General features: G+C 44.6%; 1 protein-coding gene across 3 annotated transcripts in view; it reads right to left on the reverse strand.

Moving 5' to 3' along the window:
• The window catches only part of hth (Meis homeobox homothorax), a 517,031-nt gene that overhangs the window by 296,285 nt on the left and 199,265 nt on the right, over positions 1-21,481 (reverse strand). For 2 of the 3 annotated variants that reach the window (XM_011498003.1, XM_011498001.1), the window contains exon 8: positions 4,708-4,716. The exons of the other annotated variant lie outside the window; for it this stretch is intronic. In XM_011498003.1, the coding sequence (XP_011496305.1) occupies positions 4,708-4,716 (9 nt within the window). The remainder of the gene's footprint in view (positions 1-4,707; positions 4,717-21,481) is intronic. 3 annotated transcript variants of the gene reach the window in all.

The following is a 21,481-nucleotide window of genomic DNA, read 5'->3' on the forward strand; positions in this document are numbered from 1 at the left end:
CTTTCCCTATTTCTTTCGCGACGAAGAGGATCGTATTTATACGCGTGCGCGAATGGAAGATGCATCGCTTCATTCCGCGCTCCACTGGAGTTTCGCCGCTGGCGGTGGTTTTGTTCGTATTTCTAAGTTGACTGAAAGCTCCTCATAATAAAAACTGGGCCCAATTAATTTATCAAATATTTCTAAGCAGCTGGATGGGAGCATTTGCAGGCAAATAATTCGGCTCTTTTATTAATGAAAAGAAACGTGGATTCAGAATGCTGGATGCCCCGCTTGGCCCAAAGAAATTGACATTTGATAGCCTGTAAATGTACACACACGCGCACGTACAGTTGTGGAAAGCAGGCATGCGTAGCAAGAATGAGTGTACATTTAAAAATAGTAAACATTTTGCGAATGCATGATAAAATGTATCTTGTTAGAAATTTATGAAAATGCGAGCCAAGCATATGGCATGCATTGAATATTTTCATTCTGTCTACCACGCTAATTAATGTTCCTTGAGTAAATAATGTTTCGCGTGTCCTATATGGTCGTTAGAAAAATGTATTTACGAGCATTGAAAGAAAACAACCGAGATCCGATCGATCTAAGTAAATACCTGATGCATTTTTCATAAAAGTAAGCGTAAAAATGTCAGGAACAATTTATTTATATGTGCGCGAGTCTGGAGGCAACACGCGAACGGAAAAAGCAATGAGATTCATCGAGTTGAGCGACTACGCACTTACAAAAGGCCGCAATGATAATCCCGGGAAAGCATCGCATAAGTAAGTAGGCGTCCGCGCGCGCATTCGCATGAGCGAGAGACCTTTCACCCTCGGTGACTTTATCTTCGCCGCTGTAATTATTCCCCGAAGAATAATTAAGGGTCGCGAGTGTAATTAAAGGAGCTATCCTGGACCCTGGCGCTCATCGCGAATTAAAATCTTACACGTATGCGCGCGTGTGCATTTGAAAGTTAAATCCGAGATCGTGTCGCCCGGGAACGAATCTCGCACTGGTTTCACTTTCCATGCAGATTACCACGGTGTCTAGACTTCTTCCACCGAGAATCGCCATTGCGGATGGCCGGTGAAATTTGCATTTTAATATTTCACGGAGCCTATTTTCAAAATTAGCGAGGACTTTGTCCTTTAACGCTCATCCGAATCAGTGCTGAGCATTACGTTAAGGCGAGACCTCGAGTGACGGGGGTCCACTATACAATTTCAATAGCACCAAAGTGAATTATTACATTATCATTCGTAGTCTCTCCGTCTCCTGCAAATTTATAATCCAAACTTTATTGAAATTTACAAAGTAGTCGAGTTACATATCCCAATCACGTGCCTAAGTTATTTCGTTACTACCACCACCGCCGCCTCCTCCAACCCCACACCCCACCCCCTCACTCACACACACACGCGCTCTCTCTCTCTCCTCTCTCTCTCTCTCTCTCTATCCCTCTCTCTCTCCCTCTCTCTCATCAAATCAACGGCCCGGTTGCATCTGTCCTTGTTTTCCTTTAAAAACCGTTCTCTCCTACAGAAAAATTACAATAAAAAAGGTGAAAAAATCTATGCCCGAACGTCGCATTCTGCTAATATCGAAGACAATCATTATTTACACGAAGGTGAAATTATATCGATCGAGAGCTGAATCGCTTTTCGGAGAGCGTTTGATGGCGCGAGTATCGGCCCCGCTCTACGCAATCACGAGGAATCGTGCGAGCGAGTGGCCAAGGATCTCGCCCGCCCGACAGGAAAAAGATAAAGGGATAATCAGCGAAAAGCTAATCGACGCCCAAAGAAATCGTGCGGTTAATCCGGCCGCTCCGACGCTCACTTGTCATAAAGGCACGCGATCCGCATACGGAATGCGGGCGCAGACTCCGCGTGACACGAGCTAACCCCAGCGTCGATTTAATAATGGAACGCTTAGTGGATTCGGGGACTGGTAACGCGTTACAATTTTTCCGGGCGAAGGGCGAAAGGGGCCGAGTTCGGATGCCCTACGTGAGTAGCATGTGCGAAGACGCGCGTGCGAGAAGACGACCAAGGAGGGAAAAGGAGCCCCGACGGCACGTAATCTATTTGTCGGACGACCACGGCGCCCGGATACGGCGGGGGGTCGTGCAGCAGGAGACGCGGCCCTTCACGATTTATACCCGCGGGCCCGCGTAATTGCATTGCGCGCCCACACCATGCATATTCAATTGAGCACAGTGGCAACGCTTCGCTCGATTAGCCGTCCGAGGAATTTTTCCCTCTGTATGCTTCACCTCGATCGCGGTCCTATAACTACTTTTTTTTTTTTTTTAACTATTTGGCGAGTGAGGCAGGATCGTCGAGGAGGCGGTACGACGCATCTGCCGCCTTGTCTATTTGGTTTCGCGGGGCGATTGCGGCGGGCGATCGCAGTCGAACGCGAGATTCCTGATGTAATTGAGAGAGGAGTGACGAGTTGGCATCAACTGCCGGAGTGAGCAGCGATTATTATGTTCTGAGAATATCGTTAGCCCTGTTCATTGAGGATGATTACCAGCGCGCAAGTGAATTGTAAGCAAATATTGCTTTTATGAATTGCGGCTATTTCAATTGCAATCCATTAAAAAGTTTCAATTCCTACGGATAAGGAAATTGCCGTTTCATCGATAGCAATGATGGCGATACTATGGCAAGCCGATCGTAAAAATATCATCTCCATCGGGGGTTATAAAGTTGCCGAGGTAGAAGTAACGATGTCATTACACAAAACGAAAGCTTCGAAAAACGAGGCTCGCACGCGTCAAATGCTACTTGTTTGCCGAATAATCATTAATCGCTATCATTAAAAAATCAATAGAAGAGCTACGTCGATAGTCGGAATATTCGCGGATCATCGTTATAAGCCTCGGAATCGGGATTAGCCACTAGGAAGTACGCGGATTTAAAGATCGTTGTGTGAAATCGGCGAAAAGTGACTGGATAATTAACGCGAAATTGAATATTTTCAATGCTGGGGAGTTAGGCTAGCATGTAAATGAGGATAGGACGCCTTTGCCACCGCCAAAGCCGCAGTCGATGGACCGGTTCGATCGCGTGGAAAAAATCATTAAATCATGGCTGGATTCGCTTGCCCGTTCGCTAGCTAATTCAACGGTCCACGGGCTACCGCGATTCGCGTGCCAATACGTCCTACGTATGCATGTACCTGCACCGAGCAATACTTTGTAGGCATATTTATGGCGATTGACTGTTTAGCCCCTCCTTCCGCCCTCACTCGCTCTCTCTCTCTCTCTCTCTCTCTTTCTCTCTCTCACGCGCGCACGCGCGCCATTACCCTACCTGGTTATCTCGGGCTCTTGCCATTACCGCATATAAATTAATTACCGATACTCGTTAACCATCGCCGAGCCTCTGCTGGGTGCTGATGAGTGTGTAATACGTGCCCTACGAATGACTGCAGAAATGTATTGGTTTGAATGCGCGAGTGTACTTTATAACTACCGGTGATAAAGGGACACTTGCTAAAGGAGGACTTTGCATTTTTATGGAGCGGAGGAAATTGATTGATAAGTTTCTTAATTGGCACCCGGTCTTCAAGACATCCAGAGATCGACAATTTTTTATCTCGTTCACGTCACTCGGCCGCAGATTATTTCGTTTAACATTTACATATATTTGTCGTTAAGAGAACAAATCAAGATATCCTCTCTTTGTCTGTCTCTCTCTCTCTCTCTCTCTCTCTCTCTCTCTCTCTTGCTCCCTCCGTATTTGTAGTTTCATACTATAAATATAATTTTTTACTCTTAATTTTCGGTAAAGCAAAGGAATCTAGCTAATAATTATGATTTATGTATTATGTATTATTAAAATGATAAAAGAAACATTGAATAAGTAATGTGAGATTTCATACAAATGTCATATGGATATAATAAAGTAGTGCGATGAGTAAACTGTGATATAAAGAATTTTTATGGGTATATTGGCTTATAAGTTTATAAATGCATGAAAGAATGGCTGCTACTTCAAATTAGTTGCTACATATGTCCATGACAGCTGAATATAAATGATTCAATGAAAACAATAACAATGATAATAATTAAAACAACTGAAAAACGTAACGTGACATGCTGATAAAATTGATGAGAAATGTACCCACGATGCAAGCAGACGGAAAAGCGCATAAATCTATCGGCGTTCCGGGTTTGGCAAAAAGTGCAAGAGAAATAGTCGAATAAGGCACGGCGTCAAAACGAATGTAACGAGTCGCGTGTTGGCCATTAAAGCCGAGTGTGTCGCGTTCGCAAACCTGACGGCCAATGAATCGCATCAATGGTCGCGACCGTCGATTAAATCGTCGCCGTTTCGAGAGCAGTCGTCGCCGACATCGACGCCGACTTCGACGCCGCAGCCTCCGCGAGAAATCGTTTGTGTTACGTGCAGACCCCGAACGAGGGGCAGCGGGATACAGTTAGAGTGGAGTGGGATGAGATCGGACAGGGGCAAACGCCGTCTCGGCTCTTCATTACGCGACTGCGACGCGGCGGTCGACGATCGCCGCGGTTAATTGCGGTAATTAATGTCCTCGCGCTAGGCCTGATCCTGCGGTGATTTCCTTTATGTCGCGGCTGCTGCCTGTCGCCACTGCAGCAACGGCAGCTCGCGAAAGCGATCGCGACTGGCGCTCGTGAGGCGAACCGTGTGACACAACACTAGAGAAAGGGCGGATTATTCCACTTACCCATGGCATCTGAAACAAAAAGGAGAGAGAGACGGTTAGTGTGCGTGTGTGCGTGCGCGAGCGAGTGAGTGCGCGCGTCTGCCGTTGGACGGTCGTCCGTCTAGGGTTATCGTTGCGTATTGCGTACGCGAGCGTGTGAATGCCGTAGCTAGGAGCACGCGCGCGCTTCGACACTGCCGATTCAATGCATCTTCTCGGAAAGACTCTGAGATTAATTCATCGTTAAATTTGTAATAATTTCACAAATTATTAAACGCTCGCATTTCACAAATAGGCTCGGTTTGCCAGATTAAGCTTTCCCAGTGCCTTTTTCTTAGTCCTGAATTTTACATTACATTAGCGGCGCGTGTCTTTGATACTCCGATATTAAGAGCACTACGACACATAATTGTACGCACAGTTAAGGAATAATTTTGCCATCCGGCTTCGCGTACTTGTGCGTCATCGAGCATTGATTGCACATTCCACTGCACAATGATTACAGTGACCTTTCTTTAATGTCGATTACCAAGTACATTACGAGCGGCTCATTAATTACAAAAGCATATAATTATTCACACTCGTTAATGCTGGCTAAATCAATTCGCTTAGGAATTATTTCCGTACTTATTATTATCCCTTAAACCAAAGTCAGCTTAAAATCTATAATTATTTATGACCTCCGTTTCATTATTGGACGCTGCTAAGAATGTATTCATCGCAATACAAACCGTCGTAACAGATCTATTCCAGTCGTGAGATTACAAAAAACTAGAACTCTGAAATTCAGAAGCGTGGGCTTTACATATGTCTCCTACTTAAAATACATACGTTCTTTAAGCAGTCAACGGAAGTGACCTTTTTTATTCCGTTCTTCTTTGAAATAAAATATTTTCAAGTTTTTAATGTACATAATTCATTTGTAATAGAAAAAAATATTTGAAGATGACATAAGAATTAGAAAAGGGGAGAAAAAAAACCCTCTGTCAGATGTTTCGAGTTCTCCTCGTTCCAACACTAATAAAAACACGATAAAACGTAATGCGTAATAAGAGGAGTAAAAATAATTAGATTAACAATACTGGTGAAGTAACTGTCGAGCAATTTGCTTCGAAAAGTCGGGTTAGAAAAACGTCTTATTAAGACCGCACGACGAAGCCGCACGCCGACTCATTATAATGTGTTACCATGTGCAATAACTTACGTGAAATTGACGTGTGCCCATTGTCGCAGGGAGACAAAAATAAATTGAGGAATACGTACGGAACAGCTTTGGGAAGCTTTCATTCGTCAAATCAACGCGAAATAATAACGATGCACGACGCATTGGCCCCGATAGCAAATAGAATGGGCCATGAAAGTGCAACCGTCCTCCTCTCGCAGAGGCGCACACGTACTATGGATGAGGTCGACACCGCGGTACATCTATCTCCGGTTTATCACTCCTAGTCGCTCAAGTGCATGTGCTCAAACGAGCCCAGGAAGTACGTAGCCGGTTGACATTTTCGCGTGTCCTCATCCACTACGAGAGACTTTGTTCCACTTGGCGATCGTCGGCAGAGGCTTGGAAAAGGCTTGTGCCATTAGAATGCCAACGGCTGGACGACCATTGACGTCTCGAATTTATTAGCCTGCGCGAGTACCACTGAGATTTTACGAGAGCGCTCACAAACGTGGACGTGGGCTCCTGTTTGGATCTTTGCTTCTCTTCTCAAACGCGTGAGAAAGTACGGTTAGTGGAGTTAGGCTGTGAAGGCCGGTAGGGGACAGATGGGGGTCGAGGTGGTCGGTGTCCGACCGCGACTGAGTTTCCTTTCCTGGAATCGAATCGCCAAGATTAAGACGATGGAATATCGAAAGGAGCTAGCGCGCGATGTCGCTTTTGCAAAATGATGATATAGGAATCAGCTGAAGCATGATTTCGAGGAATGCGCCTCGTTTGCTCGCGATAAGCTATTCGGCCGAGCGTGCAAACGTTGAATCTCAAGTTTACAATGATTACGTAAGGCCTAATTAAAATGATTAATGGCCCGAGGCTAAGCATTGATTATAATTATCACATAATACCATAGCACGCGAATCATTGGAATTTTACAAGATTGTCGATTGTGAGGTTAGGATGCGGGCGATGAGTTTTAATGTATGCTAAGCTTCTGAAACTGAAAAACTTCTCGGTGATAATGTTTTTATAAACGAGTTAAAATAAACGTGACTTAATTATCCAGCAATATACAAAATAATAATCCATTCCTACAGAGTGCCACTTGCGCAATTTTCCGAACTATAAAATCATATTCAGCCATGAAAAGCTACGTTACACGCTGGATTCCGTGGCTCGGCATTTGTATTCCTACATATTGTGAGGCCCTTCCGAATACACGTTTAAAAAAAAAAAAAAAATACTTTAAAGTATTGTAACAAATACAAGGAAGTTTAACGCATGAAAATAGAAAATTCTGCGTGCTTTAAAGGCTTCGTAAAGCATATATCTCTGCTCAACAATATATATTTAAATTAGTTCAAAGAATATTCGTTGGAATTGAAAGAAAAAAGAAAAATAAAGAAAAAAAAGTGACGATTAGATTTTGAAATGTCCGTTAATTTATTGTAGAAAACCACGAAATGGCTTATTTAAGTTACAAAAAAAAATGTTGGTGCTGCACGAGTTCATCCGTGCTTCCAAAAATAATATATTTTAACATATTTTAAAACTAACTTAATCCCCACTGTAATTAGCCTAATCAAAACGGCCGATCAGAATTCTCGGACATTTTACAAAATGAGGATAAAAAAGAAAGAGAGTGACTCAAGTTTCTGGATTACATCCAGATAGATCGCTATGAAAAATCGTAAAGAATTTAATAGTTTAACTTCGAGGAGTGGAAAGTAAGTTTTCTCACCACTGACTGCAGTAGGCAAAGCCTCGATAAATACGTTCTCTAATGAAGCATCCGATCTTTCGAAAATCATCGAGAAGCTCTCGATTAAAAAATTCCAGCGGTCACGCTAAGCCGCACTACGAGTCCCAGCAGTAGCACGGACCGTCGGCCTGAGGACGATCGAACGGAGCGACCGGTAGATCAGCACGAGATCGATCTCGCGAATCGAATTTCTGACTGCCCGAAGGATCGCGACGCGATGTATAAGTGAGACATTAAGTGGGCGCTCGTTTCAACGACACGACACGAAACTCGTGCGTCGTCCTACACGCGCATGTCCTATATCCTTAGGCGTAGCGATACGCTCCAAAAACGTCGCGGTAAAATCGCGACAAAAATCCCCATTAGGTCGTTCTCTCGGCTCTCGGCTCTCGGCACTTAAGAGTACCGGGGAATGAGTGAAATACAGATGGAGAGAGAGAGAGAGAGAGAGAGAGAGAGAGAGAGAGAGAGAGAGAGACGATCGGGTGTTATATACCTACGCGGCTCTTTTTTTGCGGCCTCGAACGCTGAAAGCGTCGTGCCTCCGGGTGATTCGCCGGAATCCGGGGGCCCTCGCATTGTCACCCAAACTGATGCTCGAGATCTCGCTCTTTCCCCAGCAGTGTGCTCGAGATTAATTAGGAGCGGTGCTAGTTGTAGCGGCAAAAATCGCCGGCAAGAAAATAAGCCGCAAGCCGACCGAGGCTAGGACAAGAACGTGCTACAAATTAAAGCCGAACCGGGCCGAGCCATCTCGAAAATTTGCCGGGGCTGCGCTCGTTTCCGAATTCCAGCAGCTCACACGGAGCAGCGCCGCCTCGATCCTTCGTTACCGGTGCTGATAGAAGCCTCGTCATTAGGAGCGATTTTTGACGGATCGCTATATCATCGCTTGACTTGCGATCTTCTCCCTCCTTGGCGCTTAATGCACGAGGAGTTGCGCGTACATTTTTTTCCGGGGGCTCTTTGCCGCTGTCTCGCGCAGCTAATCCAATTAAATATTTTGCACGAGCGATGTATGCGATATCCTATTATTCCACAATAGTTTAATATCGGCAGTGCGTTTTTCGGCAGTGCGTTTCCTGGGCCTGAGGGCTTAACGAATGAGTGAACGATGCACTCGGCCCGACGGCCCAACGGGCCCCCGTCAAAGAGATGCACAAGGCACAGGGGAAGAGAATATTTATTACGCTCGGTTGTGTAAGGTCGTTTTTATCGGGTCGTGGAGCATCTGCTGATTCCATTATAATCATCAAGTATTTAAGTTTCATAAATGCTCCCTTTACCGGCACTAACGATTAACAATAAATTAGAGGTCGGACGAACCTCTAGGAAAAAACGAGGCGGACGTAGCCGCCGTTAAAAAGTTCGTCAAAAATGTAAAAAGCCGCAGTGGCGCGTCCCCGGCCCTCGGTAGAATATCTCGCATACTCGGCTGTCTAAGCGAGCGCGATTTTCGCGCAAAAAAACCATTGCCCTTGGATTACCATTTAAGAAGCGCTAAATTAGACTCGCGCGTTTCGGGAATTTGACGTGGCGCATATATGCGCGATTCCCTCCCATCTCGGTAGGGAACGAGACACGGACGAAGAGACGACCATCGGTGAATCGGTGAGACGGTGAATCGGGGGAGTGCGGACGGGTGGAGATAAGGCCGGGGGGGGGGCATCCTTCTACATTCCTCTTAACAAATTTCGGGCGCTGGCAAAAACTTGCCATGCCCGTTCGTGGGCGACGCCTCGGCATTAGAACGTCGGCGCGAGCGACGACGAATGAAAGAGGAGAGACGCAGACAAGGTTTATACCCCCGCCGCGATCCTCCACCATCGTCGTCGCCCGTCCCTCCGCCGTTACCGCCGCCGCTACCGCCGCCGCTACCGCCGCCGCCGCCGCCGCCGCCGCCGATTGCTCCATGCTCCGTCAATACTGCATCGATAATTTTCATCCGATCGCGAACTTCTTTTCGCGCGGCCTAATGCAAAAACTAATTACGCCAGGCAGATATTTATTGCACCCACGCTGTGCGTACAGATCGCACATAATGCCATGCGGTAAGAAGGGTCTGGATAGTATTTCATTATTTAGGTATTTCGAGCAAGAAGTGCGGTGCGCTTCAGGTGATAAATTAATATAAGTGAAGCCAGATCGGTAAAACAAACTTTCAAGAGAGCGTTGCTCATGCTCGACTTGCTACTCACTTTTGTCGATTCTGTTTTTATTTACGAAATTCTTCCATGTCGCCCCCTACCACCGCCCTATCCCGAGTCTGTTCTGAGCGGACAAAGTCATTCAAAGTATTACTCATCATACAAAATGAATACGAATGGAAAAACAATTTAATGTTAATGCATCGGTATGCAAAAGCTGACCAATATTATTTATGGTAATGTAAAATCTTGGCAAGTTGTGTTTTGGACCTCGCAGCTGAGTATGTATATCTTGGTACGTTATTAAAAGTGCCTGGCGACTCGTGCAGATTTCTAAGCTTCTTGTAAATTAAGAATCAGCCCACTCCATAAATTGAAATTATATCGCGAGCAACTTATCCGTTCGGCCATAAAAATGTCACTAATATGCCAGAGCTTCTCTAAGCGCATATTTTTCCGCATCCCCTATATTCGTCACTAGCGCATTACGCATTTAGCAAGCGAAATCGTAAATTCAGCGTACAAAACCAACGGCCAAACGCGCACGAGAAATGCGCAAATTCCCACGGCTGATCGAGTTGGCCTAACACCAACACCTTGATGGGGTCTCGTCGCCCGGGCAGCATTAAAAATCGCTAGACAATGGTTGCGGTCAGTCGGAGGTGGGGGTAGGGGGAGCAATTAAAGTCGACGTAGGCTGATTCGTAGCGATGTTTCGCGAATGATTTTGAACTATCGAAGGCATCGTCGAGGAAAAAGCGCCAAGGATAGAAACGCTCGTTCGTCACACCGGCGAACGACGCGACCCTAAAAAATGGACGTCTCTGACCCCGAGTACGTGTGTTTCCGTGTGGGTGGTGTAATGAACCGATATAAGTGCAAACCCTAACACGCGTAATTAATGCGATCTAAGCTAAGCCTGCCTGCATGAGCGCTCCTTCTATCTGTCATCTCGTTCATGCGCTTTGCGACATTAGATTCTCCCACTCGAACGCTTCTTCGCTCTCTTCTGACTCTCGTTGCGCTATATCACGTCATTCTCTCATCCTGCTCTATTTTCTCTTCTCATTATATCACGCACGCCTCAATTATAAATCAAACCGTTCCAAAATGTTATAATGTTTCCTTCGGGGTACATATCTTTGTCATAATCAATTATTCGCTCGGTGTTATTAAATGCTGAAAAATACGAGATTCAATCTAAAGCGCTATGCTTACGAATGATAAATATAGTGCGTTCCAGAGGAACCTTTTCTAGAAAAAGACGAGAAAAACAATAAGATGCTCACAGACGGCAATCATCGGCAATTTAAGCACAACTCATCATTCCGTCTCTGCACCATGAGTAGCACCCTCCTCTTTGCTCCTCATCACCCAACCTTCGTACATCTCACTCACTCGCTCTCTCTCTCTCTCTCTCTCTCTATATATATATATATATATGTATATATGGGTACGTGTGTGTGTGTGTGAGTGTGTGTGTGAGCGCGTGTTCGTGCGTGCATACGTTCATCTGTCGGTCTCTCCCTCATATTCTTCCATTCACCCGTGGCATCCTTCACTTCGTCTCGTCTATTAATAGAATCGCACTACTCGCTCACTTGTCCAAGTGGAGAAGAAAAGGGGTCGCGGAGTGAAGTATAATCGAAGATGGCCAAGTATGAAAGTAAGGCTCTTGTGGGTATCATGTCGCGAGCGCAATCCTTGGGCCGCCCGTGGAATTTCTCGCTCGTCCGTTGTACGCAATAACGTCGAAAATAAACTGTCGCGCCTCGTAATCTTCGAAAATAAACAGCGAACGCAAATTCCGATCCGAGAAGGGGGATAAGGAGGAGGACGCGGCAGTGGCGGAGGCGGTGGCGGTGATGGGCGACGGTGGTGGCGACGACGACCGAATACGAGACGAGCGTCAGATAAAATAAAGTTGCGGCGTAGTGGAACTCTTACGGATTCTGGCGTGAAATCGTTTTATAATTTGTTGAAGCCATGGGCGCGAAAACGGTCAGTCGAAGCATTTATTGCACTCGCGCGAGCCCCTCGATTAATCAACAAACTGAACAGTATTTTCGAGAGCGCGAACCTCGGTTACTCGACTCCGGTACTCATCCCGGCATCTCAAAGGTGAATATCTCTCTTCGTCCCGGTTGTTTTTCACGCGGCGTTGACCGACATACTCTGCGATAAGTCAAAATGCGCACTTTGGTGAAAGAGAGATACGGCGGCGGCTTATAAATATTCCGAGATGCATTTACAACTGCGCGAATCACAGCGCTTGTAACGTTCCCTCTCACAATTGCATCGCGCAATCCCATTGGAATCCCCATTCCTCCCGGACACGGACTTTTTTCTCAATAATTTAATTATGCCGTCATCTACGAATTCAATTGAAAGTGAAAACATTTATAACACATCCAGGTGCTGGTGTTGCGCGCAGTAGCTGCATACCAATGGTCGCCGGGAGTAGGGAGAGGTGGGAATCAGCTACACCATTCGTCCTTTAAGCCCTCGTGATTATATCAGAGAAACGTAAAGCAATCTGTTATAATTGTTAATATTAGTGATGGGATTTGGAAAGAATCGAGCTAATCGGCTAAATTATTCCTCAAGAAATCCAAGGGTTAAAGAGCTTTAAGTATATATATATATATATATATATATATATATATATACAATGATACCAATCAAGTACAAAAATACAGATGAATGGGACAAATATTGTAAGGTAAATTTTTTTCAAGAAACACTTAATAATGAAAGTCTATAAAGAATCGTGAGTCAACAATCTCATTAGTTGAGAATAGCAACCGATTTTTCCGCAGCCACTGCTGCTAAAGATAGACGCATAACATTAAAGAATACCGGGGTCCGTTTGTAATAAATATCGCAAAAACGATTGGGCCGGTAGCCAAAAAGGGGGGGGGGAGAAAAGAATGAAAAGAAAATACATCCACGAGTGAGGAGGTGAAAAAAGAAGTGGAGGATGCTGCATCGGACAATGGCTAAACGTAAATATTATGACCCCGCGGCGAGATCCTGAACGGGCCCCCATTAAGAAAGTGGCGCGCGCGATTAAGAGAGAAGCGAACGAAGGAAAAAGCGGAAAGAGATCGGCGAGGCAGCCGGTTTTAACGGGGCGACGCGTCGATGAGCCGGTTAATTGGTGTTCTATGAATTTGACAGGGCTTACCGCGAAAAGGAATCGGGGCCAGACAGCGACGCGCGGCTGCGCTTCTCTCGGCCATCAGACGAGTGGACGGCAACGACGACGAAGACGAGCACAACGACCAAAATGGGCAATCCGATGGGGGGAGCCGAGACGAAGAAGACGAAAACGAAGCCGAAGCCGAAGTCGAAGCCGCCGTCGCCGCCGCCGCCGCCGCCGTGCATCGTAGGAATTTTAATTATAAATTAGTTGATTAACTCAATAATGTTTTTGCTCGTGGCGACACTGTCCCCGGCTCGTCGTTCTCACACTGGAGCGCACGCGCACGCGCACACAGACCCAGCGGTTCTCTTGCGGACCCAGGTCCCAGTCGGGTGATTTTGGAAATTCGCACTCGAGTCACGATTGATTGATCCGTTTTTGCGAGGGGTCCAGGCTCCTTTTTCCCTTTTTTTCCCCCATACTCCTTATCTCCTCTTCCACTTCGATTCAGTTCGGGCGACATTTAAATGCGCTTAACTGTGAATGAATTTTACATGTTTTTAACTGATGAAGCCGAGGATCTGCGATTCACATTCCGGTTTTTAGACTCGGAAATTTATGTAAAATATGAGAAAAAAGGTGTGTAGACGAGCCAATGGGTTGTAAAGTGGATTTTTTCACTATATTAGTTGGATTAATGAAATTTACAAGTTCCGCTGTCAAATTTTTTTGCTTTCGTTTATATTTAGTAAACGTACATGACGTCCGTAAAGAGTCGATACAACGCATTACTATTTAATAAATGCCGAGTCACACCAAACGAAATTCGATGCACAAAAACAAAATGAGCAAGCACAACGAGTGTAAATCAATTATGCGTAAAGGATATACTTTTTTCTACTTATAATACGATCGCGCGGACAAAAATCTTGCAATATGACAAAAAGATTTGCACGTCCGATCGGAGGACATGATTCTATGAAGCAAGTTATTGCCCACAATTAATTTATATGTCATTACGATAAAGGACGAATATATGAATGAAAACTTTGGCAATTTTCGAAGCAAAACACTCATGACAAATGTATTATATACATACGAGTTCGCTCACACATACACACGCGCGCACACACACAGTGGGATTAAAATACAAATAGAAAAATTTGCTAAAGTTTATTTGAATTTTAAGCTTTTAATAATCTAAACGTTCCCATAAGATTACGATATGTATAAATATACCCATCCAAATTAGCGACAATCTAAATGAATATTGGAACGGTAAAATTATTTAAATGATACGCCATGCAATTGGATTAGAAATAAAACAGGCCCATCAGATGGCTCGTTTACAATGAAATTACACAACCTTCAAGATATTACTTAAATTTCTATTTACGTTTTTGTTTAAAACCAGAATCTCTTAAACTTTATATATCTACTTCTTTATATTTCACGTTGTTATAACTGATGGGAAAGACGACGGGTTGAGAACCATCGCTCAGAGAGATGCACCGACTTTGTAGTAGCAAAGAAATCGCGCGCGCGAGTCGTTTGGCACGAAGTTACAATGGCTGTCAGAGATGAGCGTCGGCATGCTCAATATTCCAAATGCGTTCCATTTGAAATTAAATAAAACATTGTAGAATCGTCGAGCTTGATAAAAAGAGAGACAATAGCGCAAAGCCTCGGAGACATGTATAATTGGAAATAAGAAGTCGGACATAAGTTTTTCATCGAAATTCATGATACTTGGGTGACGCCAACGTAATAGCTTCGCAGGATTTAATTAGTCTAACGAAGGAGCGCATGGGCCGAGCGATGTTAGCCAAGCAGCGTTTTTCCATCGCACAGCCACAAGCGACTAGATAATTCATTTAAATTAATAAAAGAAGAAGAAAAAGAGATGAAGAAAAAATTAAAAGATAAGACAAGACGTGAGGGAACGAAGAGAAAAAACGAAGAAAAGATAAATATAAAAAGCAAGATATAATGAATGAAATTTAATCATCGCTACAATAATAGCCGTCCTATTTGAGGGGAGAGTCATCCGCTGCTCGCCGATGACGCAAGTGCCGCGCATTTATTACGTGCACCTGCTGTCCGCTCGCGATATCTCCAGGTGTCGTCGGATGACAAACTCCGAAATCGCGCATTGTCGTTTAATTCGCTTCTCGGTTCATTTACGATAAAAATAATAATGTTGACGTATGGCTTAACGCGAACGAGGGAATTTTATTTATAGCTTTCCATTCCCGGGTTGAGCAGGATTAATCATTACAATAATATCGTTTCTCTAAATCCAGTGAAAGACCAGCCCGGCAGCCCTTTGCCTTCCAACAGTACATCATCATTAATAATCGATATTGCCCTTTGAATATAAGTTATCGCCAGGCATCCGACTGCTCTGTCGCGCTGATAGCCTTGGGCAAACTAACGAAACATTGCGAAATCCTGGAAAGCCCAGCGCCGCGCCGATACTTACCAATGCGCGCCAACGCGTCGCGAACGACGAGTTCAGCAAAAAGTTCACTGGCTCCCCGAAAAAACGACAGATATTCGTTTAATCCATAGAATCTCCGGTAAAAAGCGACATTCATCTAGCACTTGAGCGGCTGTGTCTCACGGGGCCGAAAAGTTGTCGCGGAGGGTCGCGCGCTTGGCGTCTCAACTCGCGTCGTCACATACCGAACGCGAGCGAAATGCGCCGCACCCGGGCAAAAACCCAAGAGGACGACGACTATGTGACCCGCTGCCGCCGTCGTCGCCGATCTTTCTTGTTTTGCCGCGACACTGCCGCGCACGAATTGCCTGCCGCGCGAACGTCAGCAGAATTTAAAATATGGAGCCCGCGAAACGAGCCCAAGTCTAGCCGCTCCCGACGGCTAGTCCAGTCACAGATGAATCCGGGACGAGGATGACCGCCGATCCAAGATGGAGCATGGTCCCCGAGCACTCGACGTCGTTGTATTTCCGTTACCTAGTCGCCTGTGGGCTTTGTCGATGGTTACGATTATTATTCGGAAGCATAACGATCAGAATGAACGAGAAGCTATATTTACCACCACCACCTCTTCCTCCTCCTCCTCCTCCTTCTTCCCCGACATACGATACGAGCTTTCGATAAAAATCAGGTTTTCACTTTTTTCGTCTCGAAAGTAGCTGTCATCTCCGAAGAAAAAAGCTATTGAAAACTGCAGCTCGCAGCTGAGGGGCCGCCAATTAAATGAAACATAGCCTAATAACATTCAATTACAACCTCAAAACGATAATTATCGGATCGTAAATAACAAGCACATAAAATCCAGAGAGAGAGAGAGAGAGAGAGAGAGAGAGAGAGAGAGAGAGAGAGAGAGAGAGAGCCCTCCTCGTTATTTTACATTACAATAAAATCCAGAGAGAGAGAGAGAGAGAGAGAGAGAGAGAGAGAGAGAGAGAGAAAGAGAGAGCCCTCCTCGTTATTTTCCATTACAATTAATATGACAGTCTCGTTTCGCCTTTTGTTCGCTTAATCAAATTTCGATTGATTACGCGCATCTTGGAATGATAGAGACCCCACTTATTCAAAGCGAACAAGCGCTCACCTTTTACGACCTTAACCTTGCAACTCGGTTATATCGCACCTGCCGAATCGTGCAGAGGCGCGGCCGCCCCGGCAGCTGAATCCACTACTTGGGTACTTTGAGCTACTTTGGATACACAGCTCCATTACATTCGCTAAATCGAGGGAAGTGCGAGGAAAGAAGGCCCTGCCTCTCTCATGACGAAAAACTTATTTATCTGCAGCGATTACGGACTCTAGCGACATACCGTCGAGACTTTTATCGCCATTGCGGAATTGAACAAGGCGAAGGAAAGAGCATTATGTAGTGGGATTTGACGAAATTCAGCGAAACGAAAGATTACGAAAAATGTTCCAAGTAACACGGGGCCTACCTTCTCGTCTCTTGACAATGCCGTAAAGAACCTACGACGAAACGCGTATGCCATAACAACGACTCCCGCGGCCAAGAAAAGTGTAAAATCGCTCGTGAAAAGTAGTTACAAAGTAGTAGTTAAAAGTAGTAGTAACCCAGACAACGCTGCGCGAGCGTGTCAACGGAATACCGTGGCTACAAAACCAGCCACGCAATTGGCAGCTCTCGCTCCCTCCCTTACCGCCTCCCCTCGCAACCGGCCGCCACCCCAGGAGTCTCCTTTCGCGCACTCTTTAGCGATCGATTGTCATCCCCTTGAGAATAGCGCGCTTTTGTATCTTGACCACGAGCCTGTCAATACGAACGGCGATTAAGGCCCAAAGCTAGAAGCAATTGCACTGGACTCGATCAAGAGATTCCTATCGAATTAATAGTGCGCGCAAGCACGCGCGAATCTTTTTCCTCTTCTTTCTTTTGCGTTTCCTTGGCCGCGAGCGCTGTCAACGGGGGATAAGGAGGACGTCGAAAGAGGAGGTGCGGAGAGAAGCGGCAATAGAGGAGTGCGGAAGATTCTCTTTTTGCGGACCTTTAGCTGCGGGGAAAACGTAGTACTTGATTGTTCGTGGAAAGCCTGCGTAAAGGTGGGACTATTATCCTGGGAACGGAAAAAAATGTTAACAACTTATCGATGCTCTTTTGCGAAAGACGTCTTTACAGGTGTTAAGATACTGTATATACTGTCGTCAAAGGAAGAATACACTTTTTATTTCAGCCAAGTATTTCTCATTTCTCATCTTATACTAATGCCGCAACTTCTGTATTCTCGTGCGTAAAATAAAAATAAATAAAATATCCAAGATTTAGTGGAAATGAAATTTGTCTGAAACAACGGACGCAGCGATTGTCGAAAGTTAATTAAAATTGTGATTTATTTCGGTAAACGCGCACGCGCAACGTCATTGCGCTGCTAATAACAAATTAAATCCAGCATTATAAAATATCCGTGAGGTAAAGGCAGTGTTTTGATTTAGAAGGCATAAACTTTATCGGCCTTTATAAAACGATACCATCTTGCCCTTAAAATAAGCGAGTGAATAGCTCTTAGAAAAGAAGCGGACAAAAATTCAATATTATCAGGGCGCTCGTCTAGTTTACATTATTTGTACGTATCCATCACGTGCCGCTTAATTATTGTTTCAATAAGCAATGAGCTCCCCACCCTCCCGCCCACAGCACCGATGTCACTACACCGCAGCTCTTATCGCGTATATAATGCCCTCTTCGGGCCACCATACAGCACTTATAGAAATTGTGTTTCTTTATCTCCCCCCGTCCCTCAATCGCTTTCTCTCTCTCTCTCTCTGTGTCTCTCCTCGTCTCGTCGCCCTCCCTCGTTTCACCCCGCCACCCTCATCATCGCCCTATACTATTACAAGAATTTTGATCGTCGCTCGTTAAGTCCTGCGCTGTAAGTGCACGCCGCTGCACATTTGCATAGCTGCTTTGTCAATGTTGCGTCGACAACGCTGAAGATCGAAAAGCGGGGAGAGAAAAAGGCAAGCGAACAAGCCAAACGAGGATAGAAAAATTAGGACGACCGATAATGAATAAAGAAGAAACACGAGGAAAGAAGAGATAAGAGAGATGCCGACGAGAATGGGAGAATATGATAATTGGGCGTGTACGTAAGAGAATTCAATTTAATTTGATGATATTTCATTTGCGCGTGATTACTTTGAAAATTGAGTGTGTGCGTCGCATAATCTAGATCTCCCGTCTAATTAAACTTCCGAAAAAATTTAATAATTTACCGAGAAGCGTTGCTTAGAGACTCTTTCAGCGTATAAAAGTGCATTACAGCAAGGCCGTGACAATTATTCGATGCATTTGAACGTATAAACAGATAGGGAACAACGAGACCATGTTACAAGCGGAATGTTGACTACCGGAGAACGTTTCAACAATATGAAGCAACAATATAATAATATAAAGCCTACGCTGTTCAGGTGGTGCAGAGGTGCAGGGAAGTCACGTGGAGATCACTTTAATCATTGAATGAGTCACCTTCAAATTATACGCTCGAATTTGACCTCGTGTGACTTGAGCAAAAAGCTTGGGTTGGTGTCAAACGAAGCGATAGAACGCCGAAGAGAAAATCGAGGCTGAAAGAGCATGAAAAGAGGGAAAAGTTATAAGACTCTTAAAAATACGTTGAGAGCACAATGCACGTCATATGTTTGCACGCGCAGTTTCGCAGTCGAGCATGCAAATTTCCTCATAATTTTTCTCTCTTCGTCGTTTTTTTTTTGTTTTTTGTTTTGTTTTTTTGTTTTTGATGAAATTCCACAAGAATAGCGCGCGCGCGCCAATATTGTACCGCGTGTCTAATGCAAGCTCGGCACTATACAAGAAATAGAAAACGCAACTGCTTATTTGCGCGCCGCTTTTTTGCGCGACGAGGCAGCCGAAGTTTTTGCAAATCTGCTCGTGCGTGGGCATAAATATGCGACTCCTTTATATCAGTTGTGGGAAAAATGGCGAGCACCGCTTCGATTGTATAATGAAAACAATGACATATAAAGGCTTTCATCAGAAAAATAGTTCACTTTTTGAAATGCATGTTTTAAAATTGCTGAGGATTTTTGTGCGGATCAATGAGTCGATCGAGCGGCCCTATCCACAACCACACTACCTACGTTCGCACACTCTAAACGCACATAATACATTATCTCCGATTAGGAAAATACGAGAAAAATAATAGAAAATGGTAGTATCAAAGTTTAAATAAATATCGAAAATCTATGGGAGTTGGGTAAAATTGAATGCGTTAACAGGAGAAATACACGAGAGCGCGATTTTACATATTACATTTTCTAATGAGCAGCTAAAGAAAATAATGATGAAAATGCTGGCAGTAAGTTATCCAATGTAAATCTGGCTTTGGCTTCCGGAAGCTTCAATCGCATATTAATTTTTACAAAATTTCGAGAACGACATTGTACATTGACGGGAGCGAGTCTCAAAAACTACGTTAGATTTTCGTCCCATAATAAAAAAACATCATAAGGCTTTCCAAGGATAATTTAATGACGACCAAAAATAAGAAATGATGATAAGTGCTGAGAGCAGGCTTTAGTCAAAGCAGTGTCCTTTATCTCTGTCTGCTCTCGCGACGAGTTTTCGCGAATAAACGCGCAGAAACGGCATCGACAGCGGCAACTACAACGACAACGACAAAGGTAACGGCAACAACAACGGCAACTACGGCTGCTACGAAAGCAGCAGCAGCAGCAGCAGCAGCGCGACGCATCAGGAATCGGACACACAGTTCTCGATGCTTCGAGAAGAAGGTGGACGCCGCGCTGAGAGATTGGTTTCAGCGATAAAAGGCAAGGCAAAAAAATGACCGAGAAATAAAAGAAAGAAAGAGACTATGCACGCGTATGAGAGGACGAGGACGAAGACGCCGAGAGAGACGAGAAGGATAACGGCCCAAGAAGTCAGGTTATCATTAAGTGAAATGCCTTGTCCGCTATCCCTTGCTCCACCTCTTCCCCTACCCCAACCCCTCGATCTATCTATCTCACTTGCTTGCTCACTTGCTCGCTCATGCCCTCTCCATCTCTTTCCTCGTGGACGAGACCAGCACTTGGAGGACACTATGGCATATAGAACAAGGATAATCCCGACAGCTCGTGCTTTCGCTCTTGCGTATTCATTTTTGGCTAAGTGCACGGCTCTGAGTTATATTCAGTTCCCTTTTATTATTCTTGAAATATTGTCTCACTGGCTTTCCTTAAGTCGATATAGTGGATCGTTGCAATTTATTAATAATTCTCCGACATAAACAACATGGACTACTCAAGCTGAGAAACGACGCTGATAATTTAAAATAAAAACAAAAACTCATGAGTGGACTCTCGCCTGGAATGTGTAATTTAAGGCTTTGATATTGCAATTAATTTATTTACCCGTTTTAATTTTAAATAATAAGGCGTGGGGTCCTGTTACATATTTAGAGCTCAATTTGTAGCCCAAAAAAATCTTTGAACGATCACTGGAAACATAGAACTTAATTATAATTCTAGACGCGAACGTGAATTTTGATAAACGAGAAGATATTTTCATAAAAATATACAGAAAGAGTTCAGAGATTATTCAAGCCGACTATTCATGCATACAGATATTCTAACACTGATAAGCGGTCCCGTATACATACAGCCCTAACGATTTGATATTCCAGCGAGCCATACTCGTAAAGTTAATTTTTTTATATTTACAAAAAAATACAGACCACAGAGGAAAACGGAAAAACGCCGCTCACGACGGCTTGTCAAGCCCGAATAGCATTTCGACATTAAAATAAAGAAGATATCGCATGCGCGAGCAGCTTGTTTGTTGTGCACGTGAGGCAAAAAAGGAGTTTGGGAACGCGCTTGAAAATGGGGTGAACGGAAAAGGAAAAAACAAAGATGAAAGGAGGAGGCCAGAAAGGGGCGACAGGAGGGCAAAAGGACATCGAAGATGGTACGTTACGACTCTTGGCAAGGATATTAATAAGCCAAAGGGCTACCTAATGCAATTAAAAGCAAGCTCCGAAGTCCTTTTCAAGGCGCGCGTGAATAAGAGATAGCCCCGTCGTTGTAATGAAGTGGCGGGGGGGGGGGG

The sequence above is a fragment of the Ceratosolen solmsi genome, unplaced genomic scaffold (assembly GCF_000503995.2).
Source record: "Ceratosolen solmsi marchali unplaced genomic scaffold, CerSol_1.0 scaffold14, whole genome shotgun sequence".
Taxonomy (NCBI): Eukaryota; Metazoa; Arthropoda; class Insecta; order Hymenoptera; family Agaonidae; genus Ceratosolen; species Ceratosolen solmsi.